The following is a 20,834-nucleotide window of genomic DNA, read 5'->3' on the forward strand; positions in this document are numbered from 1 at the left end:
AGAGTAAATCTTTTAAAATCTTCTTCTCAGAAACTAATCAACCAGATGATTCTTTATAATTGTTAAGACTTTGGCTCCAGGACAATTCTTCGGCCTCACAAGAAGGTTCAGAGTTTGATGTAGCTCAATATCCCATATATAAACAACTGTAAAGGATCTTTTTGAGGACTGCAATACTCAACATGTGATATGACTATAAAATCATCCTGTTAGAAAAGGGACTAATGATTATAAACATAAGAATATCCAGGGGGAAAAATGGATTTTATTTTTACAGGATCTACATGTATTATTGTACATTGTCCAGATTGTTTGTATTATGACTTCATTAAGCTGATTTTATCATACCCATTGTTCCTCAGGTGAACGATGTGGCCCATGGGCCTCTTGTTCTGCTTTACTCTCTATATGATATCGGACATTTACGAAATAGATACATCAACACACCGTATTGTTGCCGTTTACATAATAAAGCTTTAAGCCTACAATAATGCTATTAATTTTACTACACTCTGCTTACATAGAATAATCTAACTGTGTCTCGGGACAGGCCTACACAACAGATAAAATGCCTCCCATATACAGTAGCAAAAAATTGCAAAATCGCTCCGAAACGATTTTGGAAAAAATTAATGATGCTGCATTGAAAATAACAGTCAAATTATTCATAATAAACCATTTTGAGACTGTAAATACCTTTCATCTAAGAATTTAATGCATATTAATGAAGAATTCAACACTTTCTCCAGCAACGTTTTTCACTCGCTTCGGGTTGACATTTGGAACTATAGGAATTTTTCATATTAAATGCACTGAGTAAGAGTTATCTCCCGTATTTCCTTTGATGAACAGAATATATATATATATATATATATATATATATATATATATATATATATATATATATATATATATATATGACACATTTTCAATGAAAATTTACACGTATTTGTAATATCGTTTCCGAGTTTATCCATGCAAATGTGGTATTGTGGAAACAAAGACTAAAGAGCCTCCCATGATTAAGCGTGAAAGTAATGAGCATGCGCAAGATTGTAAAATCCGAAAAATCCATACGAATTCCGGATTTTTTAATGGAATTTACTTTGATTATTAATAAGCGAAGTTTGATTAAGAAAAAATTAAAACAAATTGGTAATTTCAAGTGCCAATAATGTTTAAAATATATAAAACAAATGACAACACTCTTCCGATTTCTCGGTATTAAAGCCTAAAAATTCGAGTCTATTATTTTAATATTGTAGTTTAGATTAGTATACATGTTGCTGATGGGAAACACAGATTCCGGCTGATCTGGCTCAAACCACAAAGGTCGTAGATTAAAGATATGCAAAAGGTTTTGGTAATCTTTATAAATCGTCTTCCCTACTCTTTACCACAACTAGCAAACACACTATCCTATCTAAATAGTATGTAATGGTACGTGTAGGCGGGGGAACCTTGATGTCACTTGACATGTCTGATGTAAAACCTACGAATGACAAACTGTGCACCGAAAAAAATATTCATCTCTTTATTTAGATCAAAGAACTCGTCATACCGACACCCTTTTTGAGGAACATGTAATGAAGACAAAATTAACCCATTTTTGCGAGAAAAGGCGTCATAAAAATGAATAATATCGAGGAGTTTCAAACTAAATTTTCAGGAACCTGCCAAATATAAAGGCATGGAAAGCCTGAAAGATGCACCTTGAAGATTTAGTTTGAAAGTCTAACAAAATTTACGAAGTTTAGGCAGAGTTGTGAGAATTAAACAACCGATAAACCAAAACATTTCAAAACTCATAAAAGACTTTCCTGGGACCTAGATTTAGGATACCTTAAGAAAACCTGATCGAAAATTGTCCAATTTTATCTGTTTTCAGGTGAATACACAAAGATCATGATGATATTCAAATTTTATGAAATTATTTATCAAACCGTGAAATGTTTATAGTAATATCATTGACAATTAAACCAAAAATATATTGGTAGAGAGAGTCATTTGTAAAAAGAAGACATGTTTATTGTCATATTAATATCATTGAAATTAATTCATGCCATGAGTTTTGACATGCTAATTGGTCTCTTGATTGATTTGCGTCATCTCATATGTTTTGATGCATTACTGAATCTCTCCAACGAATCACTTCTCTGCCTTTTCCAGCGTAGCATATCAGTTTAAAAGATGTGCGTGACTGACTTATAAATCATGCAAGAGCCCTAAAATTGAAATTTAGATGAATTAATATCGTTTGATGTAATGCCTTTTGATTAGTTAATAAACTAAAATGAAAGTTTTTTGAGTGTCTGCTTTGAATTTATCACATATACATTAGATTTATCATACGTGATACGATGAAGTGTTTGTTTGTATATTTTTTTCAATATTCTCTGTAAAATTAGGCAAGAAACACATTGGGCATGGGCCAAGAGGGACAACCTTTACAAAACCTCAATACAATAGTTGATGAGTTCAAAGACTTTTCACAGGTGGAAATGATGATTTGCAGATTTTATAAAATCTTTTTATAAGACATTTGATGACGAGTATTGAATTAATCCACTTCCTGTACAAAAGAATAAAGTGGTAGTTCAACACATAGAATGTCATTAAGGTGAGATTCGTCAAATCGGCATGATATCACACAGACACCATTGTTTTAACAACTTTAATTTGATAAATTTGACGACATTTTACAAGGTGGTATGACATTTCCTTGTTTCTCTACAGGATGTTGTATGGTGTTTGATTTCTTGTGGTCTCAGAACAATCAAAATTAGTCCTTAATAATATATGACGTAACCATTGTCTGTAATTAAGTTAAGTTAGGCATTTTAACTCAAATATGAAGACACAAAATAATCTCAAATATATTTTGAAAGAACTGAATTGATATGTTGTAAAAGCAGATAATAGATTCTTTCCTGTATATTTTTTAAGACATATATCTTTTAAATGCTACGCAAGTGTCTATATGGAAAAATGAAGCAAAAACTAAATACATGTAGCTAGCTTCACAGCTTAAATGAACGCATTGTTCTTTATCTAATTCGACTTTTTGTCTCATGTTATGTAAATCTACTAGCGGCTTCATTGATCTAGCTCATCTTTCATCATCACTCACAAATTCAGCGGTCTGAAAACGATTTAAACTAGAACAATTAGAGGATTTGAGACATTAAAACTGACGAAGGGAAAGACATAGCAAGTGAAGAAAACTGGGCTCATATGTATGTAGTTTTCTGGTTTGAACTTATTTTATTGTAGGCTTACATAGTTACAGTGGGATTGAGCACAAGTTCAATAACTTATGTAGCCATCTCCCTATAATAATTGGCAAACAATTTTTTTCTTGAGTTTTCTAGATGTCATTATTTTTCAATTCTTTAAATTTGTGTAAAACATGCTTAAATCTTTCTTTATTCTGTAGGTTACACTACAAAATGTGCCACATATGTTGAGATCTATTTTATTTTCTCTTATATATATATATGCGCATTTATTTGAACTCTTTCTTTTTTATTTCGAAAGAAAATTATTTATCGCCGATTTCCAATGCAAGCCTCTAATTAAGATACATGTATTTATAATTTTTATTTTTCAATGTATGAGAGAGAGATCTGTTGTAAGTGTTCCTACAGCAGTATCTAGAAATGGTTTTCTGTGTTGTTTATGAAAATATTCCGAGTACTTCAGTTCAGTTCTATTTTTTGCTCTTGACAATTTTTTCTTCTATTGGTACAAATTATTTTAACGTCCAGCGTTACAAATGTCAGCAATTTCGAATATGCGAAGAAATTGGTGCAAAATGAATGATATACACATTCCAGGACATGTGTCTTGCATTCCGTTGTATTGACGTTCAAACTGTGCCTTGTACAGAATACTTGCATATCTATTGTTCATTTTATCTAGTAATAAGGATTTATTCGATATTTACACGAATTCATGAATTTGCAATTTAGAAGAAAAGTCATTGTATGTTCGAATATTCAGCACGAAACGCGGCCAATCTTTTTCACAGGCTTTTCACAGGCTTTAATCGGCTTTAATTTTCATTATCGGGTAAAAATTTTAAAAAATCCGTGTAAAAATTGTGGCAATTTTAATATGAAATATAATTTCTTTCCACACATAATTCTACTTTTATTAGATATGATACCTACAGTATATTGTATGATCTAAATGCTTTGACACAACACATTTATGAAAGATGATTGACATTTGCTTGATAACTGAAAGCTGTAGGTTTATATAACTATGTTAATTGATAAAACCAAAAATTAATTGAAATGACCTTCGTTTTAATTAATTGAAATAGAAAAAGAAGGGAAAATCCCTTTTACGTATGATTATAAACTGGAATTTAATTAAAGGCAAATGATTTCATGCGTGAAAAGTATTAACTTTTCCAACCTTTATTTTACATGAAACAAAACTTTTGTTTTATCGATTCTATCATTTATTCGTACATGTTATTTACAAATTAAAAAAATAAACTCAAACAAATTCAAAATCAGGACTTCTTCAAAAGATCCGTCGTCATGCTGTCTGTTCACATGGAATAAACGTGTCCATTTTTAACCTTTACAGTCAATTTCATTTCTTTCAGTTGAAAACACGTTTAATTAATGATGATATGCACAACAAAATATGTATTTTACTTTTTAAAAGTAAAACATCGTCACGTTTAATTTATGATATCCTATCAAAATATGGAAAAGTCTCCTATGTAAAAATGTTCATTCAAGTACTGTGATTGTGCTATAAATTGTATAAGTGCGCAAAGACTTGATATCTGTTCGTGCTTAGACTAAAACAGACAAATTAGTGATGTAAATGATTACGGAGTCATGATTTGTGTGTCTATTTCTGTTGACAGTCATTGCACATCGATTTAAGATTTGAGAATTAAAAAGATATTATTATTTTAAACTGGTACGCAATCAACACAATTAAGAGAAATAGTAAACATTTGGTTTGTCTATTATTTGACTTTATATATAAGGAATTTGACTTTACCATTTTTAATTAAATTAAGGCAACTGCATGACCTAAATATAACCAAAAATAAATGATAGGTAACAAAAGATCAGTTGATCGTAAAAAGGATAAAGAAATAAAAATTGATTTTTATTTGTCTTTTAATATTGTCATATTTGCATACTGACACTTATGTGATATATAAATGAATTTGTTCGATTTCTCCAAAAGCTTGTAAGCCATAGGAAGTGTACTATTACAGTAATTCAAAATAGGAAGTAGAGAAGAACGATAACAACAATATAATTAGGCAATGAAGAATCGCTTCATTGACATTTTCAGTATCAATCTTTAGAGGAATGACCTGTGGACCACAGCTGGTTCGTATCAACGTGGAATAATAAACGAAAAACACAAAGAAAACTGAATAAACAACTATCGGTCAGCTGGAACCGGAAACACGTGACCCATATAAGGCGTGTCATCATCAAAGAAAATTCAAACAGCGCCATCTGTGGTCAAAGGGATGGACAACTAGACCCGAGACAGATACAGACACGTGTACGCAGAGTATAGGACTGGTTTATTTATAAACCAATTTCTTTACATGATACATATTTACAATACGCCATAATGAACAAAATGGTAATAAATAAAACATGTTCAAAGGAGAGAAAGCTTTATGTCTTTTAAGGTTAGTATGGATATTAATTATTTAACATGCAAAGCAGCAACTTGAATTTCAAATAGGAATGAACAATATTTTATATAAAACGCTGTATTCGGCGTTTGGTGCATTTTTATATAAAAAATGCCTTACATGTAAATAAAATGGGGAAATATTGGAGCATTCTTTGAAAATCAACTTCCTTTAAATGTTTGTGTCTCTGGTCTTGCAATGATTTTATGTCTGATTCAGCTTCTCTCTCATTGGACCCCGTGAGATGATTTAGATATGAAAACTTGCATAACAAGTTGCTTGATTCTTGAGCCATGAAAACATCAATCAGTCATAACCAAAATAATAAAAAAAATATATATATAAATTTCGACGATTGGAGTCTGTTTTATTTGTCTGGATGATCCTTGACGTCGTAAGAATCTCAGTAACTTATCACCACCTAAAACAAGACAAGAAAAGTAAAATATCAATAAACCTAGAGGCGGCAGAAGGACATGGTTTCTATTGGTTGTTGTGATTAATGAACACACAAAGTATTTCGTTCAAAATTATGTTTTCCTCGATTGACAAACTCACGTTAAGTTTTTTCTTCGCCTCGGGGTTCTATCGAACACCTGCAAAATGAAGTTAGAGAATGACTGTCCGAAAAACCATTGCATTGTACAATGTAAATGTTTAATAGCTGTCTAATAATTGAACGTTTGTGTAAATAGATTTGACAGGATTAGTTATAAAATTAATTTATTGTTAATATTACAAAAATACGAATAAAAAATCTTTTTGTTAAGTCATGTAATTGGATATATACTGTTACAGTATTAATGTTTTATTGAATTCTATTGAACGAATTTGATTAATAGAGCCATCAAACGTACAGCGTTTGTCAAATAAAAAATGACAGAGTGATTTTGTCGGTGGTATTATTAAGTTTACAGTGAATTAGTACCTCTAAATCCCTCAGGGTTCTCTAAAAAGGACTGGAATAAACTCGGCAAATCTGTACCTGGTGAAACGACGAAAATAATGAATTTGCTTATTAGATAAAGTCAAAAAATTCAATTTTGAGATTAAAGACTAACATAAATTCAACATTTTCGAATCTAGAAAACTGCAATTAAATTAGGGGTCCTCCACACCTTTTGGGGAAGCCTTACCAAAACAATATCACGTGATGTGATTCTCTAGCACTTGACCGAAAATTAAAAGACTTGCAAATTTTGAAAACAAATGAGTTAAAGTTTATCTCAATCTTTGATAACGCAGTATCAAGCCATATTCAAATCCTGGATTGGCGGGGTCGTAAAACTGATGCTGTATCCACTGAGCTACAGAACAAATCTTCAATATAGACAATCAACAACATTATCACATATCTAAATGTCCATGTAATGACGTAGTATAAATCATGGGGCGTGGAGGTCCCTTAACGAGGCTGGATGATCAACAAATTAACCGTCAGATATGGACCTGCATTAACATCTTAAATTAGATGCGATATAAAAATGTTAAGCATTTTAAAAACTATTTTTAGTAGTGAAAACACTCGTATTTAAGCTTTAAAATTTATATATTATTCAATCTTTGAAATTTGAACGTTTTCCTGTTTCTTTATAAGAAACTCTCATTCTAAAGGAGATTAATACAGTCTAAAAATGGCTGCAACCATCCAGCCTTCTTTATATTAAAAAGAAGATTCATAATTAAAAACAATGACCGTGTAAAGTACATCCATTTCAAAGATTCAAGCGGTTTAACTTTATATGTTTAAACATTATTCCTGGTCAATGAAAATAAAACAATTTATAATAAAGTAAGCAGTCCTGGAATGAAATGAAAAAGACAGACGAAAGGACAAAATCGTTATGAAAAACAAAACAAATACTATCAACATCCAACCAAACAAAATAAATACTATAAAGATACAACCAATCTTTGATAGTTGGGGGCACTAATTACCCTGATACCCTATCTACTGAAAACTATTATACAACATACCATTTTTTTCAGGTTTTGAATACAATGGAGTATTAAACTATCAAATTCTATAGACCATCTAACGACGATCCTAAATAAGATATCAAACAAACTAATGATGGACGTATTGTCTAGATATAGATGTAATGCGATCTACTAATTAACCACTATTCTTCTATTCAAATTCCATATTCAAATTAGAAAACCATTGACACTGGATAAAAAAGCGATTTCTCAGTCTGTCTAGAACACTATATACTAAAAGTCTTAAAAACTGCTCCTTCAGCTTAAACGTTTTTTTTTTTCTCTAATCAAACGTTTATATGAATATACGCACTGTAGGACCTGATAACTATTTCTGAGCATGCGCATGCAAACTTACGTCTTGGGACACTTCCCCATTGTTGAAAAGCATTCCGAAAAAACCCTGATTACAAATAAACTTTAATCAATCTACATGTAAAAGGTACTTTGATAAAAGAATGGTTAAGAGAGAGAGAGAGAGAGAGAGAGAGAGAGAGAGAGAGAGAGAGAGAGAGAGAGAGAGAGAGAGAGAGAGAAAGAGTCTATTTCTGTGTAATCTTGCTCAGTAGAACAGTCAAGATTATTAGCGGGCAGTAGTAAATCACTACGTTCGAGCAAAATGCGGACAAATACAAAAAATAACAACATTAATGACACCAAAATGCCTTCAAGAAACCAGGAAATAACATTATTTAAACCGGCATCCAAAGCATTTGTCCACGTATTGATAAGCTGTATGGATGATTTGTTTCCACAGAGGGCTTTATATTACATTACATTTCCATAAATGATTTATAATATGCATTAAAATGTATGACTTGATGATCAGAGATACAAGGAACTACTGTCATCAATATCTATTACTTCAGAGAAATATTTCAGCCAAATGACAGAGTTGTATGTTTGTTCGTGGTATTTATTCTACCACAGATCTCGGTAATGGGACAAAAACCTACGATAAGTATCAGAATAATGTCGATGTGTTCTTTACAAAACGGTGACAGTTACTACTTTTCAACGCAATTAACAATATGAAAAAGTTATTTTCCATAAATAAAAACAACTGTAAAAATAAATTGTAGAAAAGCTTAGAATAAAGAATTTAGTGATGTTGATATTAAATCTGAGACTTTGAATCTCTGATGAATAAAGCGTACCTATATTTTGACTTAACCAAAATAGCAGATTTTAGAGCAGAATTAAAACGTTGAGCCCAGTCCATACATTTTACTACATGTATCTATCTAAAACATTCAGCAATGTAAAAAATGCAGTAAAGTCGGCATTATTATTTTATTACTCGAAAGATAAACTAGTTACATTCCTCAAAGCATTTCAATCAAAAAAGCAAGAGCAACCTCCAAAACCTAAGTAAGAATTTACAAAAAATCTATTCCAGGAAAATTATCAACTATTCTTCTAATAACACACAAAGCGCAATTTATATGTATGTTTGAGAACGACATCACATTATTCACTAAAACAATGGAAAGTTTTAGTTTATTCATTTAACCGTCAAAAATTACTTATCATGGTGTAGAAAGAACACCTTGTTTATTCAATATAAATTTATAATAAATTTGTAATCTACCAAATATGTCATATCATCTTTCCTGTGTGCAATTGTCCAAAATTATATGATTAAAAATTTGATCTGTTGATTTAAGCCATGGCGTAGAAACGTTTTGAGATACGTCGGTTAAAAAAACCACCAATACATCCATTTATAGAGATGTTTTGAGACAGCTGTTATCATTGATATGGTCTCGTACATTGTAACAAGAACTGAAGCACTAACCATACGATATCCAGGGACTCAAGTAAAAGCACGTACATGCATAAGGCCTCTATAAAAGTCTAGTTTTTCAGCTCTAAGCACATGGCAACTACATGATGCGTAGTCCTTCAGCACATAGCACACGAGCAGAAAGTACATGGCATCAACAGAATGCCAAGTCATTCAGCACTAAACACCGCTTATGCCATCTTTAGAAGATCGCCTCTAGAATAACTGCCGCCAAATGGACGTTCATGTAAATAAATCAAACATGTAGAGCATAATTTAATGGCCGTATCAATAGCAATGCAATCATTAGAGCTGTATCCCCTTGTCTACAATAAAGTGGTTCATGGAAACTCTTCTCTCACCTTGCAGTGAAATATCGGACTTTCCAATGACCATTCATTGTCCTACAAAGTTAGCTCTCAATATCAGCTACTGTTCTAGTGCCTATATAGCATGCTTTTAAAGAAAGTTACGCTATTTTTCATGCACTACACAATATAATATTAACAGAATATAAAATAATGTTAATACATGCATTTAAAGTAAATCCCCCTTTGAACTTTAAGTTAATAGAAATGAATTTTTGTTCCAGCAAATTAAATTCAAATGGCGTTATTCGAATGGTTTATCTTAAACGGTTTAAAGAGAATTTGTGTTGAATTCTCGGAACAAATTTCATGACATACACATGTATTTTGATTAACAGTTTCACAGGAGGACCATCTGCATTTGTTAGGTTGAATTAAATAAAAACCGGCTCAAATATGTCCCGCATATCACAAACACATGCTCACGTTATTTAAGACATTCCAAAGATATTTAGAAAGTAAATATAGACATCACTGAATGGAATATCATCGCACATCCGGTCTATGAAATCAGATAGCTCGTTATAGCGTTACTAACCGGCAGAAGGGGAAGGTCCGGAAGCTGTTCCAATAGCGGCGCTGGACTGTTCCTGTCCACTACCGATCGGCGCAGACGCTGTATTACCGGAAGTTCCTAGCCCGGTGCCAGGGGCCGCTGCAGTTCCCTGTCTCACCTGGTTCGTGTAATTAGCGGATATTTCAGATATATATTTTTCAATTGTTGCGTCGCTTGATCCCTCTGGGAATAACTGTTCGGCAATGACATTTCCCTGTTCATCCTTAATTGTAATCAGGGTGTGGCTAATTTCGGCTCCTGGGATGGCAGGTTCTCCGTTGGCAGCTGAGCCTGTTTCTGCCGGTGGTGCTGCGAATCTGTCCAGAGCCTGTTGATGTGTAAGATGTCCATCAAACAAGTGTTCAGTAGGGGAAGAACCAATACTTCCGGGCTGAACTGTTTGCGGTTGAGTCTGCAGAGAAGCCTCATTGTTTGTAGATCCAGATACCGGTGGAAGAGCACGAATGATATTCGTTGGTGACAAAGGCAGAGAATTGTCAGGGAACAACCAAGGGTTTGAGGCTGGGGGCGAAGGTGTTGATTGTTGCATAAAAGTTTGTTGGTTAAACTGAGGTACTGCTGGGACCTGTTGACTCACAGCTTGTTGTTGTGTTTGCTGCTGTTGTTGTTGTTGTTGTTGTTGTTGTAAAGCCATCTGTAATGCTTGTTGTCTTCTCATTAGAGATTGTTGTAGCTCTAATCTTTGACGCTCTACGTCTTGTTGTTGTTGTTGTTGCTGCTGTTGTTGTTGCTGTTGTTGTTGCTGTTGTTGTATTTGCTGCTGCTGTTGTTGTTGTTGCTGCTGTTGTTGTTGTTGTTGTCTAAAAATCTGGGAATTATCAGTTGAACCAGAGATAGGAGAGTTTGATCTCGTTTGTCCAAGATTTTGTGTAGGTAACTGACTAAATGGTGCAATGGCAGCTGGACCGGATTGTGGGCTTCTTCGAGCGAATAAATCTGTTGGAAACTGAGGAATATTCCTCATTTGTTGAAAAGTTGAAAAATCGTTTCGCAATGTATTCAAATCATTTGTATTAACAGCAGGTCTTAAAAATCTGTTTTGATTCTGATCCGCGAATGAGTTCGGAAAACGATCGTTTCGTACATTAGGTACTGGCTGTTGAACGGCACCAAATGGGGGCCTGACAATGTTCTGACCAGTCGGTCTGTTATTTAGATTATTCCTGAAATCTGATGTTTGACGTCCAGGAATAGCCCTGTCATTTCTGTTGTTGGGCCAGAACTGTCGGGGCTGGTTGATGGCGCCTCTTAAAGTTCCACCTCCCTGTGGAAAAGGAAATCTTGGATTGAAGCTTCCCGGTGGTGGGATTGGGGGAAATCTCAAAAAAGGAGGCCTGTTTCTCAAGTTAAAAAATCTCCCATCCCGTATCATCTGCGCTGTAAAACAAAAGCAAAAATATCTATTTCAGCATCCTTGAAATGTATTTAACTATAAAATTATATTCTATGCATCTTGTACAGTAGAACGATAAAAACATTGGTGTAGAACATTTTTTAACAAGGAGATTTAGACCACCACTTCCGTGTCTTGAATAGAGCCTAGTGATTCACCCTTTGAAAGATTGTCGTTTTGAAGACTGTACAAGCTTTTATTGATGTTTAAACTAAACATAACTTTATAATGGTTCAATGGCTGATAAGTCAAAAAAAAATTTTGATCTCATTGAGTCTTGATTTCCAATAAAAACAGGTTTATACTTGTAAGTAGATAAAAAAAAAGTGTTATGTGGTAGACATCGTGCATTATCTTCAGACATTCTAAGAGTAATCATCATTTTATGATAATCATAATTCTGCCTTATTGAAATTAGGTTATAGCAATTTCATCTCAAATATCACTACATAGACTGTAAACATTAAGGAGGACCTGAGCCAGACACCTCTCCATGGTTCAAAGATTAACATTTACTTTGCTAGTAATATCTCTTTTAACTTTTTTATCAAAATAGCTATACTTACCATTTGTTGAAAGGAGTACATCCAACAGTACTAAACACAGAGGTATTAAATACATTGTCTCTTATGATGGAGTGATACAAAAATAGCGCCTATCTTCTTAAAAGTTTAATCTACAAAAAGAAACCACGCAGGAAATTACAGGTAACAAATGTATCTGACAGTGTAATTAAAAAATCCTGGTCGTCAAAAATGAAATCAAGCATGGAAAGACAATTCCCGGAAGTTATCATATCGAAACGTTGCCACGTCAAACCATAGTCTCTTCTTTACCTTGTTTGTTTTTTAGTTTTGTTATATTAAAACCTTAGATATAAACAAAAGATATTGCTTTGTGTTTTATAATGCGCTTTCATGCGGGTGATGTTTGCATGTTTTACGTAAAAATGGACAACTTTTATATAACCTGTAGCATTTTGGATATTTCGGTTGAATGTATTTAACTATTCATAATTAGCTGAAAATAACAACCACAAGATGACTATTTTTGTATTTGTCTTCATAATCATAATATCAAGCTAATGCTTAAAATATTTACAGTCCCATTGCAATTAATCATGGCTAAACATCGTCATGATCTTTAGTGGCTGTAATAAATAAATGGTCCTTGCATAAAGCTTGAGAAAATGACACAGTGTATTCCACACAGATAGATTTAAGGATGATGAACAATTCTCTCGGTCATCACGGCGTCGATACGATCACAATATACCACAATAGGGCAAGGCAGGTAGTCATCAATGCAAACTTAACACAATCTCACCAGAACCCAGGATTATTTACAAGATACTTAATTGGCACACATTTTCACTAGAAAAGTGTATGTAGTAACAACACAGAGAATTGTAATACATTTTTAGTATGTTATGATAAAACTTGCTTTGGTATGTTATGATAAAACTTGTATACTGCATACAAATTCTGACTTAAGTTTAAGACAGCTTCATGAGCCCAAGGTACTCTGAAATGTTGTCTTTTTCAAGATAGTGAACATTATTGCGTATATTCGAATATTTTATTAATTCACGTTATTGTTTCCACTTTTTGACGTAGGCAAGATAATAATTACGCGCGAATTTGCAATAAAACTTAATAACCATTTGTTCTTAGTATTTAGATTACAAAATTCTAAGCAAACTCTGGCTTCTATATTATGATTATCTACAATCCCTAAAGTGGACATAAATTTAGGACATACTTGAAAAGCGGTATACCAGTCCAAGAATCTAGAGAATTGGATCAACCTATATAACAAAGTCCAACACTGCACAACAAACAAACAACCTGCCCACTTTCAGCAGTTACGGGAATGAAAGTTAATCATGAGGCCATCATCTGGAACAGCAACCCATCAGTCAAACCGCCGGGCTCAGATTACCTTGCATCTGAAGGTAAATGAGAGATCGGAATAGAAAGCGTTTACGGCCTCCTATTGGTCACTGGTAGCGTCAAGGAGAGGGCAGGGTCCTCCGTAAGTGAGGCAAGCTAAAAACATGCTAGGGACATCCATTTTAAGTGCTCCAACGATTTCTGGCCGATTCATTAAACTCGACAACAAACAGCACCAAAATGTTAAAATGAAAATATTATTCATGTACAGAAGTGGACTAGATTTTGAATAGTTTGATAGAAAAGCCCAACACTGGGATCATCAAGAAACCTGGTTAAGTCTTAGATGTTTTTAACCCAGAGAGAAATTTGTTTAAATGACACTTGTTAAACTTTTTAAAGAGCTTTATGCTTACATGAACATGCGTACGGAACATCATAATATTTTTTCAAACAAAGTAATAGGAATTATTTGTTTAACTATTTGTTTCTAAAATTTCATATTTTGATAGAAAACTATTTATCATTAAAAGTTTAAGCTCCCCGTCTTTCTCCGTTTTCCCTCCATAAATTCTCGCATTATATGGTGTTTCGTTACCGCAAACATTTTTTTCCAAGAAACAGAGTATTTAGGGAGAAAGGGCTTTTTTATTTGTTCTTAGTACCAACTACCATTTCTGAAAATATAACAGAGTTATTAATCAATCCAAAAGCTCTCCCAAGTTTACACTTATAAACCGTATACCGGTTTCTGACAATAAAAAATAAGGTGTCTTTCACTGAAATCACGAGGGCACGGTACACTAGGCAATGCCTAACCTGATTCATATAGCATGTCAATAGGTTAGGAAGAACAAATCGATTATTGAATGTTCTCAATAATCGATTGGTATTCAATCAATCTTCTACATACGTTACTGTTTTGTAGAGAGACGCAGCGATTTTACGAGTGCGTGTGACACCAATGGTTAGGGTGTGAAGTAAATGAAAGTATTGGTCACGTGATTCACTCTCATCCCGCGCCCTCGAATCCATCATAAAAATACAGTTTAGGAAAAAAGACAGACCATCACAATAAACAAATACATCACATAATAAGGTGTTTGATGTCATACGAGTCCATTTCGTATTGCAAAGAGTCTTTCAAGGCGTTTGATTCTACTTTTCATTTCATGAATGTACTAGTATTAAATATTACTGCTGCAGCTGAAATGGGTGTAAATGGTACATGTGTTTTACGAAAATCAAACAAATTCCCCTCCTTCCAATTTTTCTGTTTAATGTTGAGTAAAACTTGCCCTGCTTTTTATAGCAGGGAAAATATATGTAATGGCCAAAGGTTGTTTGCACAAAATGGGGACTCAAAGATCGAAATGTGTCACAAATTTTTGTTCTTGGTGTATGAGCGTCTCACGATTTTGACACTTGATAAAAATTAAGTAAAAATCATAAACTAGAGCAGTTTTAGCCACAAAGGTTACTTTATCAATTTTGACAAAACAACCTGACATTGTCTTAAAACGAAAAAAGATTTCTCATTTGAAAGAATATGTACAGAGAAAATAACATCAGTATGGACAACCCGTGTAGAAGCACACACTAAATATCATATGGACAGAAAAGGTTGCGTAAACTGTTGACCTTTGTTAGAGAGTTCTGTGATCTGTTGGCTAATTTTATGGTGTTCTAGTGCGATAAAACACTTCATCTTCTGAAAGAAAATTAACCATTAAGGTTTGTTTTACAAAGTTATGATTCCTTGAAGATTGACAGAGAATGTGTTAAACATTTGCCGTGCAAAAATAATCACAAACAATCCCTTTTTGATGATTATCTTTAGACATAAATTCGTCTTCACGCCATTTACATCTTACATGTACGTAGGATGTTTAACATAAAATTCGCGCGCAAAAAAACAAACGGCCTGAAATGTTGTCAGGAACAACAGTTCATGGGATATGCAGTTAAGGACGTTTGAGTTCTGACGTTTTTGTGGTATTGTACCTTTGTTTTAATTCTGCAGAGGGTCACACCTCGAAAATAACAACAGCTCGTTTGTAGTGATGCCAGACCCCCGGTGTGTGTATGATGTATAGGAATGAATTTACATATATAAAAAAATTATTACAAAAATTAGTTCTCTACCACTCAATCAAAAATGTACTCTTTCTTAAAACGACGCCGTTTGTGACGTTTGCGAAAATAATTTATGCTTGGGTTACTCCGTCTAGCTTTTATTACTTATGATATTTTCTTCACAATCACTGTAATCTAATATTATATAACGGTTATTTTGTCTAAACGACATGTGAGTGTCCCAAAGTAAACCATTCAGGGGCGAGATTACACGTTAATGTACCGAGATTCCAAAATTTAAATTTGTTCTACATATTGAGGGTACGATGTGCAGTTCCTGTGAAATCTCCCAGATTTCTGAAATCTTGTTTGAGTGTTTATGTTAATTGGTCAGTCAACGACATCCTGTCCCTCCAGCCATGTAGCTGCTGCTAGAAATGTGTTGTACTCTATTCTGTCTATATCTAAGTTGATCAAACTCCAACGTATGTCGATTACAAGTAGCTTCCCCAATTTATATTCATTGGAAATAGCTATTAGTAAATCTAGAATATTTCTTTTAACAATGTTGCTCAATTTCTTTCATAATCTTAACATGCTTGTCGGATGTAATACGATCGAATGACAAGGAATGACAGATGTTTTTAGCCAACGAAAACTATTGAGAATGCATCCAATCAATGTAAATCAAAATTCAAATACTCAGTTAAACCAGTTCAAAATGGTCCAATCAAATGACTTATAGATAATTCGATTAATTTTACTCTAACTTATTTTAAAATTTCTTTTTGACAATTAAAATTTCAACAGTGAACGTTTGACATGACAATTACATGGTATTTTAAGATCATAAATAAATATAAAGTTTCGATTTCATTCCTCAACTCATTGTCCTGCAATGATTTTAAAAAATCCATCTCTCTTACCTCATCTACCGTATATTTCTCTCTGTTTCTCTTTGTGACTCTTTTCATGTACACTTTTGGTATCTAATCACAAATTGCATTTTTGCACCACATACAGTATTCCATGAACCAAGGGAAAAAATTACGTCTATAAATTCGCCATTACAAGAAAAGTTGTGCCTGAGAAGGTCTTGGAATGGCCAAATATCGATACGCAGCCAAAGAAGTGGAATGTGCAATGATTACAGTGATATATTCATTACAGGACAATTGGTCATGTTTGGCCGCACCCCCGGGCAATAAACCTACGGGCCAGTCTGGGGATACTGTGTGTCGTAGTAACCGCAGTAGGCATATATAAGACAAGATCAATGAATCGGACAGCAAGGCTATCGATATGATTGATTTACATGATGTGCGTTAACGCTCATACTCTCAGATCCGGACAATGCAGTGTTGTTCTGGCATCATATTGTTGTGTTTTTGCTTACGGAGTTGTGGTTGACTAACCAGCCACTGTTTACCGGTACGGTAGTTAAGCTGCATTCCATGATTTCATACAGACCTGAAACGAACCAAGCGCTCTAAATTTTTTAAGGTTAAAGAATAATAACTCTTGAAAAAAAGAAGACAAATCATGCATGCATCGGCGTAAAATTAACCACAGCAGGTAAAAAAAGAGCAAATTTAACGTCTAACGGAACTGTACACCTTCTCAAAATCTTTATTTTGTTAATTACAATAAATATGACATTACAATTTAGCACTTATAACTTAATTAACTTAAATAGTTCTTAAAGATCGGCATGCAGTTTTTCACCATTTTTAGTTTCACCCTGATGCAAGAGTACGATGACACAGCTCCTGTGAAATTGGATATGGACTTCTGGTATTCAGGGATTTGTCTTATTATTTCTGCAATAAACTTTATTCTTCGTTGCAAGATTAATGTCGGTTAAGAATCAATACAGCGTGATATTTGGAGCTTTGAATAAAGTTTTAAAAAAAATAAATAGGTGCATCCTTCAGAAGATAGGAAAAATTGTTGATTTTCGCTTTCAATTCGTAATGAATAATAACACATGCATGTGAATCAGTTCAGAGACTTTTCATATTTTAGCAAATCAAATGGTGTTTTTTTTACCTAATTTCATATCATTTTACAACCTATTTTTATTGTTATATGTTATTTTATCTTTTGTTCACATATTTATTTCATTATTCTCAGAAATAATAACTTTTAAATGTTAAAATGCGCACTAACTTTTGTGCTTTTAAATTGTAAATGCATTATAAAGTGAATGGAATATGTTTGGTGCTACTGGCTGCAGTGATGATATGGGGTTACCACTGTGATGCCCTTGCCAAAAACCAATACATTTTACAGTACAAACAAAGTCTGACGACCCGTGTATGGGTGAGAGTTATCATGATTTTTGAAAATATTTTAGAACCATTTTAACAAGACCTTGGACCTTCAGTAGGGCGTAGCTATCTACTTCTTGCGTCAAACCAAGTTAAAATTGACGCGGTTTCAAGCGAAATATGCACCTATTTCGTAGTTTTAGCTCAAACACCAGACGAATCTTGTTGATTTCAAAGAGCCATTGCTGAGTGGCCAGCAATGAAATAGACAGGCCTACGTCACAGTGCTGTTTGAGACAACTACCCTAAGTCAAAGTTCTTGTTAAAATGGTTCTAATTGATAAATTATTAAAACCTAAATAGTCATGCTAACAAATAAAGGCTCGAGATTAACTGGGTGGTAAATCTCAGATGAGGGCGGGTATTGTTTTCGACAAGTATGGAATTCAAGCTTTTGGGCATGTAGTCCTTTAGCGGTCATGAACGCTGCTACTCCCCATTGTATGAAAAAAAAAACCAGTGAATTATTTCTACAAAGATCAAGCTCAGCACATGGTGTATAGCACTTGATTTTGTTAAGGTGGGTCGCTACATCGTCATAACATGTCTGACATCCGTTTGAAACGTCAGTTTGTTCATTATTGATAACATTCTGTGGTACAAAATAGCGATACACCGTTGAATTGAACACTTGTAACCAGACCTCAAGGTGTGAAAACTTATACACACAATAATTCAATTCAATTCAATTCTTTATTCGCTCAAGACCAGTTCACTGGTATTTGAGGTTCAAAATCAGTATATACAAATGTACACGAATACAGTCAAGGATCACATGTACAGAAGAAGTAATAATGACAAAAAAAAGTTAAAATTCCGCCATGGGTTCTTTTTTTACCTGTTTGTGATTGAAAAGAGTTCAGCAATATTTCAGTTTTTTAATAATTAAATTAAATATCATAAAATTAAATTCCTATTAAGTTAACATGCAATCTTAATTTCATCTTAATTCCTTTTTTAATCAGATTTACTCAGAGCGATTGGATTGTTTTGAATCTATCAATATTCTATTTTACACCAGATTAATTGATTAAAGAACTTGAAACACCTGATTACCAACTGTCTAACTGAAGTAACAGTTTTAAAAAGAGAGGATGTTGACATTAACAGCTACTGTACACAGCGCTTCTTGACAATTTGCAGTGCACGGTAACGACTTTGGGGACAATGAAGTGACAGACACACGTGTACATGTACAAACGTATTCTGATCATAATGTACTTTTATCCTTATGAATATCGAAAAATGTCACATACCACATTGAGTTGTCAATTCCACTAATTAGTCAGTCCGTGTAAGAGAAATTCGAAGAAGTTTTGAAACTGGTCAGGTTTTTTAAGGTCAAACTGCGCCTCGATGTATTGAAAGAATGTCAATGATATGGGTATCGTCTTGTCTGCTGCCTCGGTCTGGAGTCCGCACATTTGTCTTCCCTACTTTCTTAGTGAGATTGAAGAGGAAAATCCTAGCATATTGGCAGTGGTTTGCGACGGGGCCATGAAATTCAGAACTATTCTTTTCAAAACTACAACTTTAAGTATTATAATAAGGTAGGTTTGCAGTCCTTCATTTACCTTAAATCAATATCCCGCTGGGTGACTTTCTTAGCTTTTTAAAAAGCTAACCTTGTATAACAGCTACTGTGCATAGCGCTTCTTGGCAATTTGCAATGCACGGTAGCGAGGTGGGAACAATGAAGTGACAGACACACTTGTACATGTATATATACACACACAGTATATGTATTGTAACGTGTATATTAATTGTATATGTCTATGAGCTGTACAGCTGTTGACTAATAAACAATACAATGCACTTCTTAAGATCTGAATGGTCGGTAAAATTAAATTATGCAATACTTTTTTAACCATCCCCTTGGGACTTTCTTTCCTAAGCTGTCAAGTAAAGAAAACATATACATGTATTGACATTTTTGATTTATCATTTCTAAGAATTTTATGCATGAAAAAGATGAGCTTTATATTCGGAACATCTTTTGATACAATCATATGAATTAAATTGTATTGTTGTCCTATATTTCTGATTTTCCAGATCGGATATGAATAAATGTATAATATTTTTTTACATGTAAATCTAAATCCGAAATATTGTTTAAAGAGCATGCATGTGAGTGTCGCTGCGTTATTTGTATATTACGATATTCCATAAACCTTATTATTGCTTTATATGTATGAGGACAATTCTATACAATAATACATATGAATAACTAAACTGGACAATGAACACTGTTGAAAGTCAAAAGTGTCAAAAGATCGGACTAACTTTCTCTCCGAAAAAATAAGCTCTCTCTCTCTCTTTCTCTCCCATAAAGTATCAGAAAAAAGGCTGAACGCAAATATCATCGATTGCGATTTATATGATTTAGATATTAAATAATCAACTTCCTTCTGAGTGAAATGTACATGCATTTTAATGGGATGATGTATATATATTTAATTTATCATCACATCAGGCAAAACTGTCAAAATATAGGTGATCATATCAATCGGTGTGTGATTATTTGCATGTGCTAATCATGCTTTGTTATTTGGCGCTTTAACTCAAGCAGGTTACATGGCACAGAATGTTGCAGATTTCCCGCACTTACGTACCTTCCAACTTATTCAAAATTTTATTTTACAAATTTCAAAACACGACACATGTGTTCAAATACATGTAATAAGCGGATATTACTCTATATTGTTGTATACCTATGAGCCACATGGTTCCTTTGGTCAATAAA

At 33.5% G+C, this 20,834-nt stretch overlaps 1 protein-coding gene across 7 annotated transcripts; it reads right to left on the bottom strand.

The window, feature by feature from the left end:
- Positions 1-5,555: 5,555 nt before the first annotated feature.
- LOC128156309 (alpha-protein kinase 1-like) lies at positions 5,556-16,904 on the bottom strand. 7 transcript variants are annotated; one of them, XM_052818397.1, is made up of 7 exons: positions 13,555-13,739; positions 12,360-12,469; positions 10,362-11,777; positions 8,028-8,072; positions 6,618-6,674; positions 6,248-6,285; positions 5,556-6,110 (listed from the first exon to the last, which is right to left on the bottom strand). In XM_052818397.1, the coding sequence occupies exons 2-6, from the start codon at positions 12,412-12,414 to the stop codon at positions 6,275-6,277; spliced, it is 1,584 nt and encodes a 527-aa protein (XP_052674357.1). In that variant the 5' UTR covers positions 12,415-12,469; positions 13,555-13,739; the 3' UTR covers positions 5,556-6,110; positions 6,248-6,274. The 7 variants fall into 7 exon arrangements, with proteins under 7 accessions (XP_052674357.1, XP_052674358.1, XP_052674359.1 ...); XM_052818398.1 differs by lacking the exon at positions 8,028-8,072 and having other exon boundaries at positions 13,555-13,738; XM_052818399.1 differs by lacking the exons at positions 6,618-6,674; positions 8,028-8,072.
- Between the last annotated feature and the right edge of the window lie 3,930 nt (positions 16,905-20,834).

Source organism: Crassostrea angulata, chromosome 7, assembly GCF_025612915.1.
Source record: "Crassostrea angulata isolate pt1a10 chromosome 7, ASM2561291v2, whole genome shotgun sequence".
In the NCBI taxonomy this organism is placed as follows: domain Eukaryota; kingdom Metazoa; phylum Mollusca; class Bivalvia; order Ostreida; family Ostreidae; genus Magallana; species Magallana angulata.

What these genes read in the sequence shown, in the direction of transcription:
- LOC128156309 (XM_052818394.1), bottom strand. Translation starts at nt 12,414, where the DNA reads ATGTATTTAATACCTCTGTGTTTAGTACTGTTGGATGTACTCCTTTCA. An exon ending in TGTACTCCTTTCAACAAATG is followed by an intron (nt 11,778 to 12,359) that starts GTAAGTATAGCT and finishes TTTGTTTTACAG; the next exon opens with CGCAGATGATACGGGATGGG. An exon ending in CGGACCTTCCCCTTCTGCCG is followed by an intron (nt 8,073 to 10,361) that starts GTTAGTAACGCT and finishes ATTTGTAATCAG; the next exon opens with GGTTTTTTCGGAATGCTTTT.